This window comes from Pteronotus mesoamericanus, unplaced genomic scaffold (assembly GCF_021234165.1).
Source record: "Pteronotus mesoamericanus isolate MK-2021 breed Mesoamerican mustached bat unplaced genomic scaffold, CSHL_Meso_final scaffold_137, whole genome shotgun sequence".
Taxonomy (NCBI): domain Eukaryota; kingdom Metazoa; phylum Chordata; class Mammalia; order Chiroptera; family Mormoopidae; genus Pteronotus; species Pteronotus mesoamericanus.
Genome location: NW_026555306.1, coordinates 6,357,170 through 6,378,667, shown reverse-complemented (window position 1 = coordinate 6,378,667; position 21,498 = coordinate 6,357,170). Strand labels below are relative to the sequence as shown.

Genomic DNA, 21,498 nt, shown 5'->3' with positions numbered 1-21,498 from the left:
GGTAACAAGGAGACCCCCTACCCCGTCCCACCCCTGGATCCTCTGTGTCTTCCCAGGGGCTGCAGAAGATGAGAGACCCTATCTGGCACCCCCCACCATGAAGTTCAGCCGCAGCCTGTCTGTGCCTGGTTCGGAGGACATTCCCCCGCCTCCCACCACGTCCCCCCCGGAGCCCCCTTACAGCACGCCTCCAGCCCCCTCCATCTCCGGCCGCCTCACCCCCTCCCCGCGGGGAGGGCACTTCAACCCGGGCTCAGGCGGCCCCCTCCCGGCCTCCTCCCCCGCCTCCTTCGATGGGCCCGCCCCTCCCGACACCCGTCTGGGGGGCCGGGAGAAGAGCCTGTACCACAGCGGACCCCTGCCCCCGGCCCACCACCACCCGCCCCACCACCACCACCACCACGCGCCCCCCGCCCAGCCCCACCACCACCACGCCCACCCCCCTCACCCTCCGGAGATGGAGACTGGCGGCTCCCCCGACGACCCCCCACCCCGACTGGCTCTGGGGCCGCAGCCGAGCCTGCGCGGCTGGCGCGGCGGCGGGCCCAGCCCGACCCCGGGGGCGCCGTCCCCGTCGCACCACGGCAGCGCGGGCGGCGGCCCCGCGCAGGCCCCGGCCCTGCGCTACTTCCAGCTGCCGCCTCGGGCGGCCAGCGCGGCCATGTACGTGCCCGCGCGCTCGGGCCGCGGGCGCAAGGGCCCGCTGGTCAAGCAGACCAAAGTCGAGGGCGAGCCGCAGAAGGGCGGCGGCGGCCTCCCGCCCGCGCCCGCGTCCCCCGCGTCCCCGCAGCCGCCGCCGGCCGCGGCCGCGCCGTCGGAGAAGAACTCCATCCCTATCCCCACCATCATCATCAAGGCTCCGTCCACCAGCAGCAGCGGCCGCAGCAGCCAGGGCAGCAGCACCGAGGCCGAGCCCCCGGCCCAGCCGGAGGCCGCCGGCGGCCCCTCGGCGCCCAGCCCCGCCCCGGCCATGTCGCCCGTGCCGCCGTCCCCGTCGCCCGTGCCCACCCCCGCCTCGCCCAGCGGCCCGGCCACCCTCGATTTCACCAGCCAGTTCGGGGCGGCCCTGGTGGGGGCGGCCCGCCGAGAAGGCGGCTGGCAGAACGAGGCGCGCCGGCGCTCCACGCTCTTCCTCTCCACCGACGCGGGGGACGAGGAGGGCGGCGACGGCGTGCTGGGCGCGGGCGCGCCCCCGGGCCCGCGGCTGCGCCACTCCAAGTCCATCGACGAAGGCATGTTCTCCGCCGAGCCCTACCTCCGGCTGGAGTCCGCGAGCGGCGGCTACGGCGGCTACGGCGCCGCCAACCGCGCCTACGCGGGCGGCGGGGGAAGCAGCGCCTTCACCAGCTTCCTGCCGCCGCGGCCCCTGGTCCACCCGCTGACCGGCAAAGCCCTAGACCCGGCCTCCCCGCTCGGGCTGGCCCTGGCGGCGCGCGAGCGGGCGCTGAAGGAGTCCTCGGAGGGCGGGGCGACCCCCCAGCCGCCTCCCAGGCCCCCGTCGCCCCGCTACGAGGCCCCGCCGCCCACCCCGCACCACCACTCGCCCCACGCCCACCACGAGCCCGTGCTGCGTCTCTGGGGGGCGCCCCCGCCGGATCCCGCCCGCCGGGAGCTGGGGTACCGGGCCGGGCTGGGCAGCCAGGAGAAGTCTCTTCCGGCCAGCCCGCCGGCCGCGCGGCGCTCGCTGCTGCACCGCCTGCCGCCCACCGCTCCCGGGGTCGGGCCCCTCCTGCTGCAGCTGGGGCCCGAGCCCCCCGCCCCGCACCCCGGGGTGAGCAAGGCCTGGAGGTCCGGCGCTCCCGAGGAACCCGAGCGGCTGCCGCTGCACGTGCGGTTCCTGGAGAACTGCCAGCCCCGGGCCGGCGGGGCGGGCGGGAGAGGCCCCCCGTCGGAGGACGGCCCGGGGGTACCGCCGCCCAGCCCGCGGCGATCCCTGCCGCCCTCGCCCACCTCCCCGCGGGGCAGCGAGGAGAACGGGCTCCCCCTGCTGGTCCTGCCGCCCCCCGCCCCCTCGGTGGACGTGGAAGACGGCGAATTCCTCTTCGTGGAACCGCTGCCCCCACCCCTGGAGTTCTCCAACAGCTTCGAGAAGCCGGAGTCGCCCCTCACGCCAGGGCCTCCGCACCCGCTGCCGGATCCGCCCACCCCGACCACCCCTTTGCCCCCGGTGCCGGTGCCGGTGCCCGCCCCGGCCGTCGCTGCCGCCCCTCCCACCCTGGACTCCACCGCATCCAGCCTGACGTCGTACGACAGTGAGGTGGCCACGCTGACCCAGGGGCCCCCCGCGGCTCCTGGGGACGCCCCTCCGCCAGGCCCGGCCGCCCCGGCCGCCCCGGTCGCCCCCGCCCCGCAGCCCGGGCCAGACCCTCCCCCCGGCACGGACTCTGGCATCGAGGAGGTGGACAGTCGGAGCAGCAGCGACCACCCTCTGGAGACCATTAGCAGCGCGTCCACGCTCAGCAGCCTGTCTGCCGAAGGGGGTGGCAGTGCAGGGGGTGGCGGCGGCGGCGGAGGTGGCGCCGCCAGTGTGGCCAGTGGACCCGAGCTCCTGGACACGTATGTGGCCTACCTGGACGGCCAGGCCTTCGGGGGGAGCGGGGCTCCTGGCCCACCATACCCCCCGCAGCTCATGACTCCTTCTAAGCTCCGCGGCCGGGCACTGGGGACCGGAGGAGGCCTGCGGCCAGGCCCCGCGGGGGCGCTCCGCGACCCTGTCACGCCCACGAGCCCCACCGTCTCAGTGACAGGGGCTGGGACCGACGGGCTGTTGGCCCTGAGTGGTTGTTCCGGACCCTCGGCGGCCGGTGTGACTGGGGGTCCGGGAGCTGTAGAGCCGGAAGGGCCGCCAGTGCCCTTGCCGTCCGCTTCCTCCCTGCCTCGGAAGCTGCTGCCCTGGGAGGAGGGCCCGGGGCCCCCGCCCCCGCCCCTGCCCGGGCCCCTGGCCCCGCCTCAGGCCTCAGCCTTGGCCACAGTAAAAGCCAGCATCATCAGCGAACTCAGCTCCAAGCTTCAGCAGTTTGGGGGCTCCTCGGCGGCTGGTGGCGCTCTGCCCTGGGCCCGGGGAGGCGGCGGGGGAAGCGGGGACAGCCACCACGGGGGAGCCAGCTACGTCCCCGAGAGGACCTCCTCCCTGCAGCGGCAGAGGTGAGCAGGGGCCGGTGGTTGGCAGCCAAGGCCAGAGGGGCCGATGCTCTGGGTAGCAGAGTCCACCGTCCCCATGGCGGTGTCCCCTTCGGGTCCCAGGTGCTAGAACGCAGACACCAGGCTGGCTCAGCGCCGTCTGCCCTCAGACGAGCGTGCTTTCCGGTGCTTTGCACTGCCTTTTCTCTCAGGAGCTTCTGTGGTCTCCTCCCATCACCATGACAAGCCCCATGCTGTGATGGACAAAAAGAGTTATTAACCGAGGAGACTGGAGCACAACTTGCTGATGTCTGTTTCCTTGGCGGGTTGTCAGTTCTGAAGATCCCTGAAATCTGCAAGTCCCTTGAACCCGCCGCGGCTCAAGACAAGATGTGCTTTAGGGCACAGTGGTTCCATGTGTCATTCTGAAGCCGGGCTTCTTGTGGTTCTGGTCCCAGCCCTGCGCTGTCTAACGGGGGGAACCTCGGGCAAAGGAGTCCACCTCTCCGTAGAGGCAGGACAGCGTAGTGCCCACCTAAACCGGCTTTTGAGACCACTGTTGTAACATGAGGTGGGAGAGGGGCGGGGCCCAGCCAATCAAGATGGAGAAATGTAGGGCGATGCCAAAGTGTTCCAAAGCAGCCAGCTAGCCAGGATGGCCACAAAGTTCAAGTTCATTCAAGACCTGGCCTCAGGGAAGGGAGAGTGACATTTTCTGATTCAGACACACAGAGAGCAGAGAGGTTTCTTCATGCCCTTGTCCATCCGCAGAGCTCTAATTCCGTTTGAAGGTCTGATGTCCTTATAGTTAGTTGATAATTTGAATGTGGTTTTGTCGAGCCTTTGAGAGCTTACGGCAACTCACCGAGTAGTCTTAAGTATTCTGGGGGAGAGAAGAGGGTGTGTGATTTAGGTGGCAGCCGCACCGTTAACTGATTTCTCACCTGCCGGGTGCTGAGAGCCGTTATGGCTGAGCAGGGCCCCACCGTGGACGAGACAGGCCAAGTGGTGGCCTCGTAGAGCACATGGTCTGTGAGACAGAGGTAGAGGCCAGACGACAAAATCATTGCAGTCATGGTGGGGGAGGGGAATTCACTAATGGGATGGTTAGAGAAGGTCTCCATGGCGACATGAATAGAGACTGGAGGAGGAGAGGCAGCAAAGCACGGAGCTACTTGGGGGAAACAGCGAGCCAGGCTGGGGGAACAGCCAGTTCAAAGGCCCTGAGTCTGGGCTGTTCCGGAGGGAGCTAAAGGGATGAGGGGAACCTTTTCCTCCCCTCGTTTCTTCTCTCTTTCATCTCCCTCTCCCCATCTCTCTCTCTCTCTCTGTTCCCTGTCCCCTTCCATCTCTCTCTCCCCTGAACGCTCACCCTCTTTTTTTGTTCCTCTCCCACCGTCTCCCTGTCTTGCACTCTGCTGTGACTGGCCATAACCCAAAAGGCAGTATAGAATAGTGGTTAAGAGCTCAGACTTTGGTGCCATATAAACGGGCTCTGCCACTTCCTGGCTGTGTGTCCTTAGGCAAGTTACTTAACCTCTCTGTGCTGCTGCTGCTGCTGCTGATGACAATAATAGCAACCTGCATCAGGGCTGTCATGGGGATTAAATTGAGCTGCAATACGTAAAGCACTTAGAACAATGCCTGGCACACATGAGCATCAGTAAGTGGTGACGATTATTATTATTATCACTTAATGTCTCTTTTTCTTTCATCTCTCTCGACTGTCGCCCTCTCCCTGTCCTCTCATTTTTCTCTCCCGTCATTTCTGTCCTGACATCCATCTTACCCCCTCGCTCCTTCTCTCTTCCCATCTCTCCTCTCCATCTCTCCCCCCACCCCTATGTCTTTCTTCCTCTCTCCCTGTATCTTGACCTCTTCCTGTTTCTCACCCCCCAACCCCCCTCCCCCACCCGGCCCCCTTGTCACATTCCAGACTCTCGGAAGACTCCCAGTCCTCGCTCCTCTCCAAACCCGTCAGCAGCCTGTTTCAGAACTGGCCCAAACCACCTCTGCCGCCACTCCCCACGGGGACCGGGGTCCCCCATTCGGCTGCTGCGGCCCCCGGGGCCACCTCACCCTCAGCCTCCTCCTCCACGTCCACCCGCCACCTCCAGGGTGTGGAATTCGAGATGCGGCCGCCCCTGCTCCGCCGGGCCCCCAGCCCCTCGCTGCTGCCCGCCTCGGAGCACAAGGTCAGCCCTGCGCCCCGGCCCTCGTCCCTGCCCATCCTGCCTTCTGGACCCCTCTATCCGGGCCTCTTTGACATCCGCAGCTCTCCCACTGGAGGGGCAGGAGGCTCGGCCGACCCCTTTGCCCCTGTCTTTGTGCCACCGCACCCGGGGATGTCTGGGGGGCTTGGCGGAGCCTTGTCAGGAGCCTCGCGCTCCCTCTCACCAACCCGCCTGCTTTCGCTGCCCCCGGACAAGCCGTTTGGCGCGAAACCTCTGGGGTTCTGGACCAAGTTCGACGTGGCTGATTGGCTCGAGTGGCTGGGCTTGGCGGAGCACCGGGCCCGGTTCCTAGACCACGAGATCGATGGATCCCACCTGCCCGCTTTGACCAAGGAGGACTACGTCGATCTGGGTGTGACCAGGGTGGGCCACCGCATGAACATCGACCGGGCTCTCAAATTTTTCCTGGAGAGGTGATGGCTGGCTTGGACGGACCAACCCGTCCACAGAACCCTTGAGCCCACTGGCCTCTGGACCTTTGACCCCTGACCCTTATTCTCTCCCTGGGCCAGGGACTCTGCTAAAACTGTGCCCTGCCCTCATCTCCCAAGGCTGGAGGTCACCAGGTGGCCTGATTCCAGCCAGACATTTGCACCTCACAGGAGGGGGCAGCTGACAAGAGACTGTGTGTGTGTGAAGTGGGGAGCGGAGGGAGTGGGAATGGAAGAAATCTCAGAGGGGATGGAGAAGGAGGGAAGGGTCGATTCTGGGAGGGGGGGACAGACAGAGCCATAGAGGGCCACCCTGAGCCTGACTGGATGGGGGTCACCCCCCAGGCCGCAGGGGAAGGGGGTGCCCTCAGATTCCACCACCTGCCACCCCTCTAACTGCCCTTTCCCCCCTCTCCAGGCCCCTCTCCTCTCCCTGCCTTCCCCGGCCCCCGGCGCACACAGCAGCCCCCCAGCCTCCTGCACGCTCCTTTGCACGCCTGCTTGCCTCTCCCCCCTCCCTGGGCTACAATTTTGCACAAATTTGCCCTCTCGCTGTCTTGCACACTCCGCCTTCGCTTCTGTCCCGTGAGGCCCTCTCGGCTCTGTTTCCCGTGCACACATTGCATTGCTTTTCCCACGCTCCACGCGCCTTGCTCTGTCTGGCTCTTGCTCACACGCTCATCCCGTGGCGTCCTCCCTGACACTCCTCACTTCTGAAAATCTCTGGGCCCTTGCTGCAGACACACTTGGGACACCCTTTCCCAGACCCACCCCCAGGCTCTGTGCACACATTCGTTCTCTGGAATACCCTTCTCTTCGTTCAACCCTTGCACCCTGGCGACCCCGTGCGCTTCTCCTAACACGCTGGCCTGCATTTTATTTAAGCACTTTCTCCTCTTGTCCTTGAACCTCCACCTCCTTTCTCTCCCCCCGGCCCCCCCCCCCCGACTTTTGCTTGTCACAGTGATGCTCCGGTGCCCCTGCTTACCCCGTCCCCTCTCACAGTCACTTCTTACCACGTGGCTTGCACACTCGCTTCCCAGGAACCGTTTGTTTCTCTCTCAAATGCTCATCCCTCGCCTCTTTGCCAGGCTCCCACTTCCCTGCCCCCTCCTTTCCCAAATCTTTGTCCGTCTCCATCGACGCTTTTGTGGACCTTGCACACTCTCGCACATGCATCCTCCCCCGCACTTCCACTGCTCTTTTGAAGCCTTTTTCTTTCCTTGAACGATGTTCTTGCACACCATGGCTTTGCCGCACACTCATTCTTGAATTTCCACTTGTTCTTGTCAGCTCCCGGGCAACTTTCTCCGCCTCCCCGGGGGACTCTGCCGCCTCTTGCCTTTTGCACACTCGGCTCACCCCGCACTCCTGGCCTGTACTTTGATTTCTTTTCTTGGCAGGTTCCTTTTCTGTCCCTGTGAAGGAACAGCTCCTGTGGCCATTCGCAGTCTGCCTGTTCTCTCATGCCTTTACGCTCTTTTCTCTTTCTGGCAAGAGAAGACCTTACGCACACTCCCTTCTTGCTCGCCCTGCTTCCTCCTCTCCCTGCTCTGGCCTTTGCCCTCTTGTATGCCCTCCCTCCTCTGGCCCTTCCCAGTCCTTCCCAGGCCTTCTGTCTTTCCATTTTGCACGAAGACCTCCACCCCCCAACACTTCATCTCTCCAAAAACTCCTCCTCCCTCCAGCATGGCTGTTCCTTCCCGCACGCTTCCCCACTCCCCTTTATTCCTGGGGCTTGGAAATTTTAAACCACCCCTTCCCCTGGGAAGCCCCCTCCCCTACTGTGGGTAAAGGGGGGAGGGCATCGCCCTCAGGTCCCCCCCATGTTCAGCTGCCAAAGAAGGGAGCTCCCCCTCCTTCCCCCAAGCCCATTCCCCCTCTGCTGCCCCCCACCCCCGAGGGGGGGGGCTCCGTCCATGTGGGGGAGGGTGCTTGCAGCCCTCTCCCCTCACCACGTCAGGGATCTGCGGGGAACCTTGTGGGAGGGTCGTGGGAGGGGGGAGGGGTGGCAATGAGGGGGCGGAGGTCGCGCTGGGCCCCTGCCCGCCCCCTCCCCCTTGTCGGATGCCCCCGTCCGCAGGGGGCCTGCGCGGCGCCTGTCTATCAAGGGCTTGATCATTCTGGATGGGTGCCGCGGGGTTGGGGAGGGTGTAGGGGGTGGGGAGGGGGGGAGGAGAGGTCGGGTGGGGAGGGGGAAGGGACTGGATGGGGGTGCAGCGCGGGGCGGAAAGGAGAGACAAAGCAAAAAGAGTTACAATAACAAAAGAAAATGCAAAAAAGAAAAAAGTACCCTAGAACACAAAAAAATCCAGAAAAAAAACCTGAAATAAAAGCCCGGAGAATTGTCTTCCAAGGGGGGGTGGGAGGAGGAACAGGAGGGGGGCGGATGAGGACCTTTGGTTCTCGCTGAGACAGGGATCGGCACGCGATGAGAGCCCCGGCGCCCAGGTCTTCCCTCTCGCGGGCCTCAGTTCATCCCTCAAGGGATTGGGACCCAGGCGCCCATTTGCAGGGACTGGGGGAAGATTAGGAAGGCGGCATTATATTATGGGGGTTCGTTCCTACCCCCCATCATCTCCCCTGACTCCCCACCAAGATTTTGCAGAGAGAAATGGCTTTTGTACCAGGTCATTCTTTATAATTAAACTCACAGTATCCACCCCCTCGAGCTGGCCCCGCCTCCTTCCTGGGGAGGTAACGCCCCCTTTCTTCCCGGGTACCGGGAGAGCCGCCCGAACCAGCAGGGCGGTGCGCAAGCGCAGCCGGAGCCCGTCCCCACTTGTCAGTCTTTCTCAGTCGGCTCCGCCCCCAGAGCCTCGAGCATGCGCCGTCGGACCAGGGAGCGGCGCAGATGCAGGCGATAATCGTTCAGCAGCAGTTCGTCGTGGCGCACGAGAGGGTGCGTTGACCCGCGGAGACAGAGCCCTGAGCGCAGCAGGCGGGAGCGGGTCTGGAAGTCTGTGACCGTGATGAGCCACCTGCGGGGGGGCGGGCCAAGAAGAGAGGGGCGGGTGGAGGCGGAAGGGTCATCGCTGGTGGGCCCAGCCCCGCCTTTGTCGAAATGTCCCTGCTTGGACCCTGTGCGTTTACCGACTCCGATCCCTCAACCCGTCACTCCGTCGCTAAACCTCTCTCCGGTCCTGACCTGTCGCCGAGGTCCACCTGTACTTCAACCCTCACCTGGGTCATTCTAGGCCCCGTCTTCTCTCTCGGCCTGGTTTTGTTCCTCTAACCGAGGTCAAACTACCGCTCTAAAGCCAGACCTTCACCCAGCATTTCCAGACTTCGCCCCCTTCATTGAACCCCACCGTTTTAGTGTGGCTCTCAGGCCCGTGCCTTGATATTCATCCCTCCGGGGCCCGGCCCCAGCTCTACACCCATCCCTGAGCCCCGCCCCTACAATGCCCTCGGTCTAGGCTCCGCCCCCACACCCCTCGGAACTGCCGGCCTCCGTCAGCACTTTTATCATTCAAAGTCCCTTCCAGCCCCCGCCTTCTCTCGATCTCACCTGGTCCTACACCCTCACCGCGCTCACTCTCGGCTCCGCCCCTTCCCCGTGCCCACTATCAGCCGCGTCATCCCCTCCTTTCAACAACCCCGCGCTTCTGGAACCGCTCCAGGCCCTGCCTCGGCCCCACTACCTTAACTTCTTAGACTCCGCCCCCTTCACTCGCTCTCACTAGACCCCACCCTCGCAGGCCCCGCCCCGGACCAAGCCCCGCCCCTCACGGCCCCTCCAGGCCCCGCCCCGGCTCTCCGTCGCTCCACCCCTCCCGGTCGCTCCAGGCCCCACCCGAGCCGCGGGCTCACCGGTCCCTGCGCCCCGCAGTCCCACAGATGACGTTCAAGTTCTCAAAGCGGATGCTGCTCACGCGGCCGCTCTCCATGGCCCCGGGTAATGCGGCCTCCAGCGCCTCCAGCACCTCCAGGTGGGTAAGGTCCTCGTCAGGCTGGGAAGGCGGAGAGAGAGCCTCAGCCGGGACTGCGGGTTCGCACCGGCTTCGGAAATCCCCACCCTACACCCCACCTGCAGAACTTGCCAGAGTCCCGGGTGGCATTTGAGGGGCAAGTATCACACCTGATCAAAGAGTCCTGTCCCTCTTGGCAGAGTAGGGAGGACAGACATCTCTCAGGTAGAAAAGCAGCTACTGTCATTCAGGGTCATTCTCCAAAAAACCAGTTCTCACCAGGCTGACTTGTCAAAAGTCAATGAACAGTTGGCGGAATGATTCACCAATCTGGCCGGCTTTGCCAACCTACTGAATACTCCAGCAACCTGCGTTGGATGGCAAGCTCTTGGAGACCTCGGCAAGGATTTAAGTCGCCTACTTTTCCTTTTATATTCATGTTAGCTTTTTAAGGAATGTTCAGTTGTCGAAAACTAATAAGGATCATTGGGGGTTTTGACTTCTTGTGACTCTGTTTAACATTCAGAAATATATATTAATCACCATCAATTTTCAGCATGTCCAAGGTAATGCCATTATCATAGCGTATAAAACTGCGGAGGAGCTAAACTCAAGGCATGAAACTGTCTCCTCCAGGAAGGCAAGCCCTGGCTGTGTAGGGGGGAGGAGAGAGGGTTCCACGTTCAAAGCCATAAAGAAGGGGAGCGATGGGGTGGGGGTTTGTCCCTAAAACCACGACAGCAATCCTTGTGTTGGGGAAAAGTCACCCAGATCGGCTGAGGGGCACACGGTGAGTGTCCCATTCATGCCCACTCTTCTCATTTAACTTTTGCACAAGTGAGACCCTGATAGAGACACCGTCTCTGACTGAGGTCAGGGATCACCAAAGGATTTGTACACTGAATGACCAGTTTGCTGACTCTATTAAAAACACGGGATTTTTCCTACGTTTTCTCTATATGTGTAAAGCATACAGAATTTCATAGATGAATTAGCAGTAAATGAATTTCACAGTAGATGAATTAGCAGGACCCCTTTTGTCCTCCCCTCTCGGCCTTTCGATCTCTGCTCTTCTCTGCCCCTCGCTCTCGCCACCTCTCTGCCCCTCTGGGATAGGCAGTGATACATTTGGCGATTTAGTCTGACAAATTCACAATCAATTTTCAGCGACCTGCCCTGGTGCCAAGCCCACAGCCGGTAAGCGCCAGAGCCTGGGCTCGGACTCTGTCCAGCTGGCTCTGTGCCTGCGGGCTTTCCACCACCGCACCCAGTGCCGCCAGGGCTGGAACCACTCACCGAGGTCTCCATGCACAGGCAGAGGGGCTGGGCTGTGGGTGGCGTGGGGAACTTCCGGATGCAGGGGAGCTCTCGGTCCAGTGCCTCATATTCTGCAATGACCTGGCGCAAGTACTGCTTCCTGGGGAGAGAGTGAGAAGGCAAGGACCTCCAAGGCCAGGGGTCACTGTCATCACGCTCCAGGGAGCTGAAGTCAGAAATCATGGGGCAGGGGATCACTCACGAGGACTTGGTGGGCCTGCCCAGGCTCCACGCCTGCGTCTCTTCTGAGGTCTCGAGGTCCGCAACGAGGGCTCCTGGGGACAGAGAACCCAGCGTCAGGTGCCCTGAGTGCTCACACATTATTCCGCTTAAATGGGCATCACCAAGTGCTGTCCACGCCACTCCCAGAATAGCTCTTGTTATTAAGCTACTGACTCTCAGCTTCAAAGGCCACTCAGACACCAGGCTCTACCAACCCCATTTCATCTCTGACAGCTGGGTTCCTGGTAGAGTCCTGTTAGGCTCTGCCTAAAGGTGGTGCTAGAGGGAGACCGGAAGGCAGGAGGAAGAGGAAGGGACTTCACCCTTTATGGCTTCCCATGGCAGCCACCCCAGCCTTGCTTCTTTACAGTGTCAGTTTGCTCCAGCAGCATCATTTGAATCCAGTCTGTGGTTTTTCCAGCACTCTCAGAAATAGCCTTCTCATATGGAACTTGACTGATAACAGGTCTCAAATCTGGGCCCTTCTACACAACCCCACAGTCAGCTAATTGGTTCCTTATGGCTGGCTGCCAGTTGCTCCACATAATCCATTTTTCCCTTCCTCTACAGTCCTAGAGTTTTACGTGTACATGGCCGCCCAGCTAGAGACAACAGTTCCCAGGTTCCCTTGCAGATAGGTGTGGCCATGTGACCAAATTCTCACCCACAGTGATAGAGGGAATGAGGATGCATCTTTGGAGTCATGTGCTTAAAAGTAGATTGTTCAGTTTGACTGGTTGCCCCTTCCCTTAAACCAGAATGTGGATGTGTACATAAGCCAGCTTCAACCATGCTAAAGATGATGGAGCCACAATATGGAGGGAACCTGGGTCCCTGAGTCATCTCTTGGGGTTACATGTCTCACCCATCTGGAACATCTGCTTCCCAATACACAGGAGAGAAATAAACTATCTTCTTAATGCCAATGTGTTTGGGGGTCTCTTTGTTACAGCAGTGGTACAAAGCGGAATGCAGCCCCTGACAGCCAGGAGCTGGCCTGGCATCCCAGGCTGGCTCTGGTGCTCTCCTGTTGACATAAACAATTTCACGGAGCACCAACATCAGCAAGGCCACTCTGTGACCAAGATAAAAATAAGATTGCTCCAGAATCATGTCTCAACACAACAAAATGGGAACACCGCCCGAATCACAAAAATAACCAAACATCCTCCTCTTGGCTCAGAGCTGACGCTGCTGCTTTTACAATCATAGTGCTAGCTCCATTCACTCCTCCTGCCTCCACTTCCTGCCAGCATCTGATCCACAGCAAAGCCTTGCTTCACCAAATCCTCCCAAACCCACCTACAGCAGCCTACCTCCCATAAAAATTCCCCTCTGACACCCCCTTGCTCAGATGTTGCATGTGCTAGGGTGCCGTTCATTACAAGTCAATGAGCTCACTGGTGTGCCCCGCCACACGCACGGATTGCAGCACTTGTCAGTTTGCATCATGTCAATACTCCCACCACAACCAATTTCATGCTACCCACGGTTTTAACAACCAGGTTGCAAAACTCAACAATGGGCTCTTGTGAGCTGGGACACGTTGTTCCCAGCACTCAGCTACGTCACAACTATGCTCCTGGGTGGTTTTGACTTCAGGGCATTGATACAGCTTAGCATGTACCCTAGTTAAGTCCCCTTTTCTAATCCCCATCCTCCCACCTCCCACACGTTCCCGCAGGGCAGCTGGGCCGATTTCGAGGTCTCTGCATCCCGTGCTCACCACCCATCTGAGGTTTCCTTTTGCGGTCAAGGTCACATTCCACTGTTTGAAACACAGCATTTCAGGGTCCACCCCAGACCTACTGAGTTAGAATGTGCATTTTTAAAAAAGATTTTATTTATCTGTTTTTAGACAGAGCGGAAGGGAGGAGAAAGGGAGAGAAACATTACGCGTGGTTGGCTCTCACGCGTCCCCTCCTGGGGACCTGGCCCGCAGCCCAGGCTCGTGCCCTGACTAGGAATCGAACCGGTGACTCTTTGGGTCTCAGGCCGGCGCTCAATCCACTGAGCCACACCAGCCAGGGCAGAACCTGCATTTTAGCAAGAGCCCCTTTGAGAAGCACCTGCCCTGTGTGTGGTCACCCCTGTTGACCTCTCCGATCGTTCTCCTCCAACCATACTGGCCTCCACTCCGCGTCCCCCCCCCCACCCCGCAACCATCTCTTTCTAGAATCCGTCCACTGAACAATAAAAATAACTACGTATTTACAGGCCCTTTTAAGAAGCCAAGCACCTTCCAAAGTTGTCTCATGGCAACTTTCTGAGATAGTGTAGTTTAACATATGATGAAACCAAAGCCCAGAGAGGTTCAGTGGCTTGCCCCAGGTCACAAGGCCCAAAGGGATAGCATCAGGATAAAAATCCAGGTGTCCGGGCCCAGAGTCTGTGCTCCCAGACCCCCTGCGTCTGCTGCCTCTCACCGCACCCTTGTCTACACAACAGCCTCCTGATTCCTCTCTCTCCAGTCACCTCATCAGAATAGCATTTTGAAATATAGGTCTGACCATACCGCCTACTCCCTCCCCAGACTTCTCAGTTGGAGTAGCCCGATTATCCTCGAGGGAAATTAAGTCCAAAGCTCTCGCCGCGGCTCACAGGACCACGCACGACCTGACCCTGCCGTCGTCTTAAGCCTGCTCAGGCACGGTCCTCCCCGTTAAGAACTGCCCTTCTGTGGCTGGCACGTCCTGTGTCCCCTCCTCCCTCAGGACGTTGGTCTTTAAGCAAAAGAGCGTACAGTCATCTGTAGAAACTTCCCAGAATTCCCTTCAGCCCCGAGACTCAGGAGCACTTACGGCCATCGTAGGCTATTAATTATTTGTGAGATGATGTGTTTCGCGTCTGCCCTCCCCGCATAAGGACAGGCTGGGTCATTTCATTCATTTGGCTCTATGGGCAAAACACTTGCGACCCATGGGCTTTTTAATGGCCAACGCCAAAGTTTGCAACCTGATAAGCGAAAAATGTTACTGGTTCCAAAATACCATGAAGAAAACAGCAAAGCTAAAAATGAACAAAAGTTGATATTCAAAACCAGCCAACTGCCAACTGGTTGACTCAATTCCACTCAGCTTTCCTGGAACTATACACTATATATATATTATATATATTTTACATATATATGATTTTAATCCTCACCCAAGGATATGTTTATGAATGAAAGAGAGCGAGAGGAACATCGATGTAAGAGAGAAACATCAATTGGTTGCCTCCTGTACACGCCCTGACCAGGGACCCAAGCTACACCCAAGGTATATGCCCTGACCAGGAAGGAAACCCACAACCTTTTGGTACACAGGACGACACGCCAACCAACTGAGCCACCATCCAGGGCTCCACTAATTATGTTGATCAGGTAAGTGCGTCAGTCTAGGTTAGAGATGGCGTAAGGTGGGGTCTCCAAAAGGAAGTCCCAAAGGCACTGAAAGAGAACTGAGGACGGAGGAGTGGTGTCTGTTTTGCCACCGGAGCATTTGTGATGCCTAGCATAGCATCTGGCACACAGTAGGTGCTTACAGAAGACACCTGGAAAGGAGACCTCACCAGCCATTCCCATCCTTCTAACCTATTTGACGGGGTCCCTCCTTCACTCACGCGATTCAAGGGAGGCTCCCTGAGTCCCCGCTCCCTTGCGGGTATCCCATCCAACTTAAACCAGCCCCAGTGGTCTTCATAATTACCTGGTAAGCATTAAAAATATATAGATGCTAAGACTCCAGTCCGATAGACACAGGTTAAATTGGATCTGAAGTGGGGTTAGAGGGTTGTTTTTTTTTTTTAAATCCCCCCACCTGATGTGTAGCTAAAATTGAGGACCACTGACTAAAAGAAGCATGGTAATGTCATTCCTTTTGCCACCAATTGAGATAAGAGTGAGCAGGGGACTGAGTGCTCATCAATGAAATATGAGAAGTGATCATTTGGGAGATCTTAAGAAGAAGACCTCTGGGAGTGATGCCTGGAACTGTGGCAGCCCTCTTGTGACCATGAGGTTAGCTGGTGTGCAAAGGGAATATATATCCTAGATCAAAAATCATGGAAATAGAAATAGAGTCCTCAGTGACGTCATTGAGCTGCTGATTCAACCAAACCCAAACCCAACCTCATTTGTGAGCTTCTTTTTGGGTGAGATAGCGATTTTCTTATTCTTTACACCACACTAAGCCTAGTTTTCTATTACCTGCTTGAATGAGTGAATGAATGAATGCACCGTGTTAAAGTAGAATGCAAGTAGCGAGCTGTGGAACGTGAGCCTGAACTTGCCCGCCGGTGTCAGGCCACACAGGGCCTCGAACACCAGGCGGAGGGTCTGGGACTCTGTCCTTGGAGAGATGAGGAACAACGGAGAGCCGTGAGCAGGGGGGAGAGAGAATCAGCTCTGGTGCCAGAAAGAACCCCCTGGAGGCATGTGGTGATGCTTGGAGGGGAGAAACTGGAGGCCCGCAAGTTAGGTGAAGAAAGGGTCCATTGGGAAGAGGACTAGACATAAGCTGGGGCTGTGGGGATGGAGAAACAAGGGTAGGGCAGAGGGAGTGGGCAGGAAGGGGGGACTGGGGACTGCTGGCGGTAGGAGGGAATGGGCGGTGCAGCTCCTGGGATCTGGCCCAGTGATCGGGCCGGCACTGGGGCCATTAGAAGATGGCAAACAGGGAGGAGTGGCTTTTGGGAAAGATGCTGAGGACCGTGCGGGTGACCAGGAGAGTGTGAGGGACCAAGGCAGGGGTCCAGGGGAGATAATGGCCTCAGCAGAGTAGTTAAGGCCACAGAGGTTCATGGGAAATGTAGTTCTGGGTCCAGAACATTGGCCAGGAAACTGCAGAGGCTCATGGGAAATGTAGTGTGAGGTCCAAAGGGTACTACTGTTCAGGATTCTGGTCGACCTAAGAGTCTGGGTGGCTCTCTCTCTGGCATGCCAGCGACTCACTTGGGGGCCACAGGGCAGGCCAGGGCTATGACACAATGCGTGAAGGAAATCCCCACCGCAGCCCCATGCAGGGACACAGGCACAAACATGCAGACAGACGCAGCTCAGTACCTGCTTCCCAGGGCACGTTGGGGGTGCCCGTGGCGGAGCAACACAGGGCCTCCACATCTTGCTGCATCCTGGGAAGGCGGGTGGGAGTTGTCTCAGGAGGGTGGAGACAAGAGGTCTGACTGAGCCACCCATCCCAGCTCCTTCTCCCCACTGAGGCCTCCTCTTCCTTTTTGAAGCCACAGGGAACCCATATGCAGCGATCAGAAGGCTGAGACCACATCGAGATCCTGGCTCCCCTAACCTCAGAGAGCTCCCGCATGTCCCCATTCCTTCTTTCCCACTTTCCTGTTTCTTCCTCTCTCTCTCCCTGTCTCCTTGGGTCTCTCCTTTCTCCTCTCTCGCTCCCTCTCTCTCCCTCACGCTCTCCCCCTCTCTCCGCCCCCCTCCCTCTCTCCCTCTCTCCCAGTCTTGTTCCCCTGATTTCTAATCCTTCGCCCCATCTCTCCTTTCCTCTTCCCCTTGATTTCTCTGCCCGCTTCGTCCCCACTTCTCTTCCCTTCCCTGGTTCCATCTCTCCAGTCTCCTCTTGTATCAGTTTCCCCAACGTCTCCCCCGCCCCCCATCCCTGTCTCTGTTCATGGCTGTCTGCCTCTCTCCGACCCCATCATCCTCTCTCCATCTTCCTTCCTCCCTCCCCATCTCTCCCCTTCCTTCCTCCATCTCTCCTCATCTCTCCTCTCTCATGGCTGCCTCTGCTCTGCTTCTGGGTTCTCCTTCCCTCTGTCACCCCCTTTCTGTTCCCACTTGCCCTCCGCTCATCCCTGCCTCACGCAGCTACTGGTCAGACTCAGTTAAGATTCAAACAGAAACTGGATTCTCTGTGGGGGAGGGAAAGGTGAGGGAGGGGCTTGGTTGCCATGGTACCTACAGGAGGGGGAGGGGCTGGGGACTGTGACTTGGGAGTCTGAGGGAGGAGGGGGCTGGGAGCCTGGATTCCTGGGCCTGAGGAGGAAGGGTCTCGGGGCTCCTGGACCCCCAGTGAAGGAACGAAGTGGTCTAACCACATAGGAGCCCACTGGGCGCCCCTTCCTTTGCAGAGGTCTGAGCAGGAACTGTGCCAGAGGAGGCTGGACTTTCTTAGTGCTTCTGTCTGTCCTCCCCGTAGGTCTCTGTGCCCGTATCTCTAGTTCTTTCCGCTTCCAGAGGGTCTCTGTCTAGACTGCCCGCTACTCCCGCTCGGGAAGCAGCGTTTCCCTGCTTTCTAGGTAGTAGCGCCTCGATTGTCTGAGTGGTTTGTTCAGGGGTGAGCTTGAAGATCAATCAAGGAAGCAGTCAACACTTGGACTTTTGCTGAACTCGTTATTAAAGGGGATCTTTGTTTTTCCACTGAGGTCGCCAGGCCAGTCAGAGTCTAGATTGGAGCTGCGGGGAGCCGTCACATCGCCATATGGTGAGGAGACAGCCCGCCTGAAAGCAAAGGCCAGAGGGAAGCAGAGACCGAAGATGCAAACAGTCAGATTCCGGATGAGGCTTGGGCTGCCGGGACCCGGCCGTGCCTGAATCCCTCGCCCACACCGTTAATTCCCCACTCTGCTTCCGTCACTTGAGTTTCCGTCATTGGCAATGGAGAGTCTAGACTCGACTAGACTCATTTCCGGACTCAGTTCCCCTGCTTGTGCGGGTCTCTGTCTGCGGTCAGGCTGTTTTCCACTTCCAGTGGCCGCGCGCGCCCCTGCGGGGCAGAAAACAGCTTTCATTCCTGGGACCGCAGGCACCGTAGCCCTCCGAGCCCAGGCTCCACCCTGCTGCCCGGGCCCCCCGCCCCTACGCTTCCTCTCCTCTTCATTCCCACAGCCAGGCACCCACCCGGGCTCTGTCCTCTCCTGCCTGCGCCCTCCCCTCAGCCTCCTTCTGGCCCCCCACCCTCACTCCTTCCCCCACAGGGCTCCGGAGGGCTCTTTCTGCCCCTCCCCTGCTCACAGCTCCCCCGGCATTGCAGCACCTCACCCAGGCCTCTGAGATCCACATGGTCGAGTCCCACTCCCTTCCCATCTCACCCCTCACACATTCTCCAGTTGCCTTTGAGGAATTATTTTATTTAACAAGCGCCTCCCAGCCCACTCCTGTCTCCACTCTCCACATGCTGCACCTTCTAGAATGCCCTTCTGGACTCCCCTTTTCCCAGTGCCAGAACGCCCTCATCTTTTAATAAGAAGCTCAAATGCTCCCTCCTCCAGGAAGCCTCCTCGGACTCCTCATCCTCCCAGCTGTGTCTTCTGCATTCTTCCTCCGCGCATTTTTTTTTTAATCTGCTCCTTTCCCAGACCTCTGAACACTGTCTGCTCCACCTGTCTTGTTGACAGATTTAAACTCGTGTCTGCCTCCCTCCACCAGACTGACAGCTCCTAACTCCCCTCTGGCTCTCCAGCATCACCTCCCTCAGGGAAGTGCAGAACGCATATGTCAAGTGAATAAACCAGTGACTAACTCCTTCTATCACTACGCCCAGACTCAGCAGCCCCAACCCCATCCTCCCTGTCCCATTTGGTCCTCTCAGGGCAACACAGAGTGAAGAAGAAAACAAGGACTCTGGAGTCAAACAGCCCAGCATCGTGTGCCATGTTCAGGCTGTGCAACCTTGGGCCCATGTCTTCTCCCCTCGGAACCTAGCTTTAGCTGCCTCTTCTGAAGCTCTCTCTTGCTTCCCTCCTCGGAGGGGTCCCCCCTCTCTCTCTCACGCTTTTGCTCTTTCCTTCTAAAGCCAGTGTCTCTGTGTTTCCTCTATGTGTCTCCATTTCTCTGTGTCTTTATTTTGTTCATTCATTTATTTTTAGAGAGAGGGGAAGGGAGGGAGAGAGGGAGAGAAACATCAATGTGTGGTTGCCTCTCGCACGCCCCCTCCTGGGGACCTGGCCCGCAACGCAGGCGCGTGCCCTGACTGGGAATTGAACCGGCGACTCTTTGGTTCCCAGGCTGGTGTTCAATCCACTGAGCCACACCAGCCAGGACTGTGTCTTAATTTTTCTTCCCCTCTCTCTCCCTGTCGGTCTTTGGAAGTCTGCTGCATCTCGCTGTGTGTCTATCTATTCAAATAGAAATTTCTATTTCTTGTGTCTCTATCTGATGTCTTTCTGCGTCTGTCTCTATAACTTTCTGCAATTCTCAGTCTGTCTGTGAGTGAATGCCTGTCTCCATTGCTCTATTTCTCCATCTCTGTTGCTCTGTATCTGTCTATCTCCTTCCTTGTCTCTCTGCCTTAATGCCACCTTTCTTCCTCTGTCACTCACCCCATCTCTCTCAGACCATTAGCTGTCCCACTCCCTGGTCTGGCACACAGCCTGGGACACAAATACCTGAGTCAGCATTTTCTTCCTATTCCAGAAATTATGTCAGTGCCGCAGTGGGAGGCGGGGCTGGTTGTAGCCTGTAGCCTGGTCAGAGGGTTTGCCTCCCTGCATCCTCCTCCGCGCAGGCCGCGGCCCGCTTGGCCTGCCCTTGTTCCCAGTGCTGGTCCTCTCCAGGGGGAGCACCAGGAGAAGGGGTGTACCTGTGTTTACACATGTGTGCATGCCTGTGGGTGTGAGTCTGCATTTAGTTCCAGGCACATTTGCGTGTGAATCCATAGATATTTGTGCGAACTCATTTGTTCACTCGTGCACCCACGCATGTGGCCATGCAGCATCCACCCAACTGTCCATCCATCCAGCTCTCCATCCACCCTCCCACACGTCTATCCTTCCATCCATCCACCATCCACTCATCCATCCACTCATCTACTCATCTATCTATCCATCCCCTGTCTTTCCATCCGTTCATCCGTCCATCCGTCCTTCCTTTCATTCATTCATCCATCCATCCGCTCGTTTACCCACCCAATGTACCCATTCATCCACCCGTCCCTCTATTTATCCACCTGCTCGTTCATTCATTTATTCATTCAACCAACCAATATTTATTGAGTGTCTACTGTGCGCCAGGCCCCGTCTCAGGCAGTGGGCACCCAGCAGTGAACAAAACAAAGTTCTGCCCCCAGGAAGCTCCTGTGCTCAGCAGTCCCCCTCAATAAGCCAAACTCCCTCCTGCCTCGGGCCTTGCGCCGCTTGTTCCTTCTCCCTCATGCTGTTCCCCGCCGCCTCCCATCTTCACCCGGCCCGTGCCCGCTCACCCTTCCGAGCTCAGTGCACATGTCACTTGCTCCGTGACCTCCTTCTCCCGCTCACAGCACGCTGGACTTCCCACCGCGGCCCCCTTGTCCCAGGGCTGGGATTTTTGTCTGCGTTGTTTCCGCTGCATGCCTGGTGCCTAGAACAGCGAGCGCTTGGCACACAGTAGATGCTCAGTACGCATCTATCCAATGGCTGCATGAATTGAATTGAATGAATGCAGATGCCTCTCTGTGTCCTGGCCCCCGGTCCAGCGCTCCATGCTGTTCTACAGTCCCAGCGTCGATGATGACAGTCAAGGTGCTCAGACCTCCTGGAGGCCGACAACGTAGTGGCAGGACTCGACTCCGACACGTCCCAGCTGTGTGACCTCCGGCAGGGTACTTCCCCTCTCCGAGCCTCAATATCCTTGCTTGTAAAATGCAGTAAAGAGTATATAGGAAACCCTGACTGGTGTGGCTCTGTGGGCTGGGCGTCCCCCCGCCCCCGCCACAAACCAAAGGGTCATTGGTTTGATCCCCTGTTGGGCACATACCTGGGTTGTGGGCCGGGTTTCTGGTTGGGGACGAGTGAGAAGCAACCGATCAACGTTTCTCTCGCACACCGATGTTTCTCTGCCTCTGTTTCTCCCTTCCTTCCGCTCTCTCTAAAAATAAATAAAACATTTTTTTAAAAGAACCCATAAGCGAAGCATGTAATTACTAATTATGAGAATACTGCTAAATACTAGGCAACTTTTCACCGCGTATACATTTAATTTAATCCTCAGAATAACATAATGACATAGAAACTGGGGTTTGAAAAAATTCTCCTCACTTACGATCAGGGTAAATGAGGCACTGAGAATGGAAGTAATTCATCCAAAGTTACACAGTGCAGACAGAGCAGAGCTGGGATTTGAACTCTGGGGTTTTGCACCCAAGCCTCACGCGCTGACGGGAGAACTACAGCTGCCTCCCAACGCTTTGGCAGCCTCGGAATCCGAGTGTCTGGGAACGCGGCACAGGAATCTGGCAAGCCGGTCTGTGCACATGGCTCTGAGTGTAGGCATCGTAGCACACTTCCCTCGCGTCTCTCCCTGCGGGAAGGGGCTGCCTCTGCATCACAATCGTGTCTATT

The 21,498-nt window shown here is 58.4% G+C and overlaps 2 protein-coding genes across 4 annotated transcripts in view; one reads left to right on the top strand and one right to left on the bottom strand.

Moving 5' to 3' along the window:
- Positions 1 to 7,913, top strand: part of SHANK1 (SH3 and multiple ankyrin repeat domains 1) — a 44,751-nt gene extending 36,838 nt beyond the window's left edge. For all 3 annotated transcript variants that reach the window (XM_054588750.1, XM_054588749.1, XM_054588748.1), the window contains 2 exons: positions 57 to 3,144; positions 5,057 to 7,913. In XM_054588750.1, the coding sequence (XP_054444725.1) occupies positions 57 to 3,144; positions 5,057 to 5,771 (3,803 nt within the window). In that variant the 3' untranslated portion in view covers positions 5,772 to 7,913. The remainder of the gene's footprint in view (positions 1 to 56; positions 3,145 to 5,056) is intronic.
- Positions 7,914 to 8,060: 147 nt separating this feature from the next.
- Positions 8,061 to 16,343, bottom strand: CUNH19orf81 (chromosome unknown C19orf81 homolog). Its single transcript, XM_054588785.1, has 5 exons — positions 16,277 to 16,343; positions 11,216 to 11,288; positions 10,993 to 11,113; positions 9,599 to 9,738; positions 8,061 to 8,766 (listed from the first exon to the last, which is right to left on the bottom strand). Exons 1-5 carry the CDS (start codon positions 16,341 to 16,343, stop codon positions 8,571 to 8,573), a joined length of 597 nt encoding a protein of 198 aa, XP_054444760.1. The 3' UTR covers positions 8,061 to 8,570.
- Between the last annotated feature and the right edge of the window lie 5,155 nt (positions 16,344 to 21,498).